This window comes from Cyprinodon variegatus, unplaced genomic scaffold (genome assembly GCF_000732505.1).
Source record: "Cyprinodon variegatus isolate N-32 unplaced genomic scaffold, C_variegatus-1.0 Scaffold81, whole genome shotgun sequence".
Lineage (NCBI taxonomy): Eukaryota > Metazoa > Chordata > Actinopteri > Cyprinodontiformes > Cyprinodontidae > Cyprinodon > Cyprinodon variegatus.
The window spans coordinates 652,266-657,962 of record NW_015150534.1 but is presented as its reverse complement, the minus strand read 5'-3'; the positions used below and the strand labels follow the sequence as shown (position 1 = coordinate 657,962).

General features: G+C 40.9%; 1 protein-coding gene across 1 annotated transcript; it reads left to right on the top strand.

Annotated features, from left to right (window-relative positions):
• The first annotated feature begins 3,527 nt into the window (after positions 1-3,527).
• LOC107083706 (probable N-acetyltransferase CML5) lies at positions 3,528-4,798 on the top strand. Its single transcript, XM_015373128.1, has 2 exons — positions 3,528-3,546; positions 4,053-4,798. Exons 1-2 carry the CDS (start codon positions 3,528-3,530, stop codon positions 4,796-4,798), a joined length of 765 nt encoding a protein of 254 aa, XP_015228614.1.
• Positions 4,799-5,697: the final 899 nt, after the last annotated feature.

Sequence of the window (5,697 nt, the reverse complement as noted above, 5' to 3'; positions counted from 1 at the left end):
TGCATGAAGCAAAGCTATTGATTAAAGTCAGTGTAAAAACCCCTATTCTGCAGAGGAAAGTTGAGTCAAGTCAGAGGGCCACCAGATTATTGCAAAAGTCACGATCAGCATAGGACATCTTTACATCAGAGAGACAGGCAGTAGTAATGTTATGCCCACCCTCAACTGTAGTAACAAAATCACCAGAAAGGCCCCCAAAATGTACCTACTCATAAAGGCTTGTACAAGCTCTTTAGCATATTCAGAGAATCTTATTCATTAACATTTATATGTTATAAAGGCTGATTACAGACTCAAGTACAAAGAAATACTTAACGTTTTTAAGAAACTTACAAAAAGAATTCTTAAATTGGAAATGGCCAGGTTATGGTCTATAGAACCATAACCAAGATTCCTGACTTATCTGGTTTCCAGCAGACATTCATTAAAAATGAGAATCACTGACAAAAGGTCATTGGTAAAGAAACTGTTTGTTAAAAGTCACTTCCTTCAGTCATATTTTTAGAACTCCGAGCCCTGGCAAGGACCGAGCCAGAATATTGGGAATTCAATATTATGTGTTTAACTGAAACATGGCTGCAGGATCACACCACCGACATTAATAACACAGAAATAAATCTAAAGAGGGATAGAAAAATTAAACCTCTGTAGATCATTTTACTCCAAGGAATTCAATGTAATGAAATCATTATGGGAAACCTTTAGCATCCTCTTCATTAGCCTGCTAAAAAAACAATACAGTGTCTTTAGTCAAAGGCTTCTCCAAATCCAGTGCAAGATAAACCTCTTTAGAAGAACCTTCCTGTTGGGATCTGGAGGCTTGTCTACCTTTCTCCACTAGAGGGCGCCTGAGATCTTCCTCCTGAGGGCGTGAGCTGACTTCTGCACACCTGTTTCCCATCTGCTCATCTAGAGGCCTACTTAAGGAGGAGGAGGCTGACACTTCCCTGCCAGAGTGTTTGCCAGTAATGGTACCAGCAAACCTGAGCCAGCCTAATCTGATCTGTTTTTCCTGATTTTTTGAGAACCCTCTGACTCTGTTTTCTTCTGCCTCTCAGAACCTGACAAACCTGGAAACCAGTCGATTCCTGGAGAAAACTCGCCGCCTGGAACCTGCCTATCTGCCCTCCGCCTCAGCCTCTGTCTCCGCCTCTGCCCTCTGCCCTCAGCCTGCCGACCAGCCTCTGGACCCACAAGGTTCCCCCCCTGCTGATCAGAATACCCTCTGAGCAGGTATAAGTCCAAGCCGCCGTTTGAGCAGCAAGTTTCTTGGATCCTCTCTAACCAATCTGTCCTCCTCTAGTTGCTTCCCTCCCGTGACCAGCCTGACTAACCAAGACGACGTTCATATTTCTCTGAAAACATTGTCAATAAATCTTCTAACTTTTTCCCTGTCTCTGAGTGTTTCTGCATGTGGGTTAGACGATTAAACCCCAACATGACACTTCCTGCTTACAGCTACACAATAAGATCAAAAGTATTTACTCATCCATCTAAAGGTCTGGAATCTGTTTTGTTTAAACGCTTCAGTGGCCCCTCATGTATGAAATACAGCACCCAGGCATGCAGGCTGTTTTTATAGATATTTCTGAAAGAATGGGTCACTCTAAGGAGCTCAGGGAGTTCCAGTCTGGAACTGGAATAGGATGCCACCTGTGCATTGAATCCACTCATGAAATTTCTTCGTTTCTAAATATTCCAAAGTCAACTGTAAGTGGTATTATAAGAAAATGGAAGTGCTTGGGAACAACAAGTACAAACTGTACCAAACTGATAGAGATGGGTCAGTGGATGCTGAAGAGCATAGTGCAAAGTCAACAACTTTTTGCAGAGTCAATCACCTCATAGCACCTAAATTCAAGTCCAATGCAAATTGTCAGATGGAGTGGTGTAAAGCACCCATCCACTTAACTCCAGAAAGGTGGAGATTGATTACATCCATCCATTATCTGACACACTTGTCCCAATTGGAGTCACAAGGGGTGCTGGTGCCTATCTCCAGCAGTGAATGGGCGAGAGGCGGGGTACACCCTGGACAGGTCACCAGTCCATTGCAGGGCAACACAAAGACACACAGACAAACAACCATTCATACACACAGTCACACCTAAGGACAATTTAGAGAAGCCAATTAACCTAACAGTCATGTTTTTGGACTGTAGGAGGAAGCCGGAGTACCCGGAGAGAACCCACACATGCTCAGGGAGAACATGCAAACTCGATTCCCGGCTCAGAAAGACCCTGAGCCGGGAATCAAACCCAGAACCTCCTTGCTGCAAGGCAGCAGTGCTACCCACTGCCCCACTGAACAGCCCAATAATTGGGTTTCTCCATCAGGAAATCAGATTATGGGGTTGCTTTTCAAGAGCTAGGCTTGGCCCCTTAGTTCCAGTCAAAGGAACACAAGGATCATTCCATGCTCCCAACTTTGGCTGAACAGTTTTGAGGGGGACCTCCTCTTCTAACATGACTGTGGACCTGCAAAAAAAAGCAAGGTCCATAAAGACATGGATGGCAGAGTCTGGTGTAGATTCACTTGACTGGCCTAAACCTGGTAGAACACATTTAGGATGAAATAGAGTGGAGACTTAGTCAGACCTTCTCATCAAACATTGGGGTGTGACCTCACCGATGCAAAGAATTACTCGAGTAAAGTATGGATAGCCAAAATTCCTACTTAAGTAAGGTAACAAATTATTTGTACTTTGTTACTTGATACCTCTGTCTTACACCCCACCTCACCTTATGCAGAAAATCATGGAAAATGAGCTACAACTGTTTACTTAGAGCATATACTATAGAGAAAATGGACATATAGTACTTTTGAGCAGGCTGCCATTTTTATATGAGGTAATCTGTATTTCTGACTCATTTTATGAAACCTTAACCGTAACATTTTGAGTTTTTATCAACTGATGATTTAATACAATCATCAAAACTATCCGAAATAGAGGCTTTTAATTTATATTTTAAATCATTCTTCTGTGTAAAATGAATAATATCAGTTGCACTTTCTGATCTTTTGAATAATGTTCTATTTCACTGAGAAGCGTGTGCATTGGGAACATTTCTGGCTAGGGATTAAAACCTCAGCCGAGTCGGATTTACATTCTACTCAGTTTTGCAACTTAATTTATTCAGGATCTGTGCTCATTCTCCCAAACAATCCCAATGATTGAGTTCTTTACTCTGTTGACTAAGCTAATTAGGTTTAAAAAAAAAGTCTATGTTTTATAATCAAATCATTGCTGTGAATAATTTCAATCAAACTTTTAACACACTTCCACAAATCAATATCATCTCAGTATAACTGTGGGTTAGTACACACATTTTTCAATGCTTTTTATAATCAGTGGTCGTAAGTCGGCTAAGGCCTTCTGTGTGTGTGTGCATGTTGAGCATGCTCAGAATATGTTCAGTCTTTTTCATGCACAGCTGATTATCACAATCTGTAGCACAAATCCAGGCACAGTAGCAGCAGTGTTAAGTCCTTTAGTGTGAGCAGAAAGCGAGAAGAAAGAGTCAACATGGCCAACAAAAGCGACCGTAAGTTTGACTCTTTTCTGCTATTTAATTCATTTATTTTTCATGCTAGAGGAGTTCATTATAATCAAGATTACTAACACCAGAGGGGGATATTACATTTAAATGTGCAGATGACATGTCATACTGTTCGGTGCAACTTCAGACCCTTTGTTTGCTGCCTCAAGATCTCACCTTTATTGGATTTTTATCAGCAGCACATTTGAAACATAATTGTATTTCAACAGGCAATGACTCATTGCTTGGAATCTGAAAATGAAATAATGGGTCTAATGATTTCAATTGTGAATTTCACCTCAGGTTGTCATGCAAATGTATGTTTTATATTAATGCAAAGACTTTAATTACAATGAAAATTCTTATTTGCAAAAAGAGGCACATTTAAGGATTTTTTAAAAGTATTTAAGGTTGTTGAGCTTATTGTGAAATCCATCAGGAATTTGTGGTTACAGAAACAGGCAGATTAGTCTCACGGAGTCTCTTTTCCCTTCCCCTCTTTTTCTTTTCAGTTCAGTTCTCCATCAGGGAATACAGACCATCAGATCAACATGTGGTCATGTCTCTCTTTCACGATGGAATATTTGAACATATTTATCCAGCATTTTTCAAGGCCATAAGCAACCCAGACCATGTCGGCATTGCTTTGAGCATTTCCATGGCTGGCTATGTCCTTGGAGGTAGCTCCTACTTTCAAGCTCTGCTCTTTGGCAGTATTTGGGCTGGCTTTGTTTATTACTGCTGCCATGACATCTACGATCGCTACATGATGGGGAGGCTAAGTGCTGATATGGCCTACATTCAAGCAAGCTACCTGGAAAATCCAGATAATGGCTTCTGGGTGGCAGAAGTAGATGTCAACGGGCAGGCCAAGGTGGTGGGGATGGTGGCGGTGATGGGCAAAAGGGAGGAAGACGACGGTGAAAGGTTTGACGACTTGAACGGAGCAGTGAGCGGCACAGAGTTCGCTCAAGATGCCGTCAACAGAAGTTATGCCCAAATGTCTCACATAATTGTGGCGTTTTCATGGCGCCGCAAAAATCTGGGCTCACGGCTCACACGGAGGGCTTTGGATTTCTGCAAGGAACGAGGCTTTTCCCGTCTCATTATGGACGTTAGCTCGCCACAGACTGCAGCTATTTCCATGTGTCAAAAACTTGGTTTTGTCCAAACGGGTTCCCTCTGTAACACCCATGCCAATCGCTGGTTCTACAAACTTGCGAGAATAACTGTAAAACGAATGGAGAGGTCAATTTAAAAAAAGGACACTATGTTTAAATTAATACCTGAAGACTGAGGAAATTGTTTAGCAAAGCCAGGAAAATATGGCATTTGACATGTTTAATTCAAAGAAGTGTGTGCTTGGTAAATGCACCAACTAGCATCAAAGTTTTGGTGGGAAAAATAAATGTCCTTTTTTTTCTGCATAAAGCAGCTACCCCAGTTTGTTCCTATTTACAATTTTGTTTTTCTTTTCTTATTGTATTTCCTTTTACTTAAATGGAATAATATATTTTAATGAACAGACATGGTGTTAGCTCAAGGCTAAAGAAGATAACATGCAATGCCATTCATTTAAGACTGATTACACTGTAAGAAACATTTCAAGATACAGACAATAAAACATATAAAAAAAACTCAAAAATAAACCCCTAAGGTCCTTAAAATTGAAGTGCACCTACACAAGCACAAACATAATAATAAACAATAAATAAATAAAATAAAAATATACAATAAAGGGATCCAAAATTGGTTGTAGCAGCAGCCTTTATTTGAGCGATATTTAGTTTTATGTAAATACAATACAATAAAATAAGAATAGAGTAGAATACAAGTCAACTTTACTGTCGTCACAACTTAGTACATAGCAGCAAAATTCACTGTCTGCATTTAACCCATCCCCTGGGGCAGCAGCGGGCTGCCATTGTGCGGCACCCCGGGAATAGTGTGGGGGTTAAGGGTCTTGCTCAGGGACCCAGAGGGGCATTCTGTTGGAGTGGGTCTTGAACTCACAACGTCTGGGATCCAAGCGCAATGTCCTAACTACTAGGGCACCACTCCCCCAAATACAAGCACTGTAATCTGTTTCGATTTTATACATTTAAATAAAATTTTGGCACATTTTTTTTTTAATGCTGCAATGCAGTAAGGCAGCGG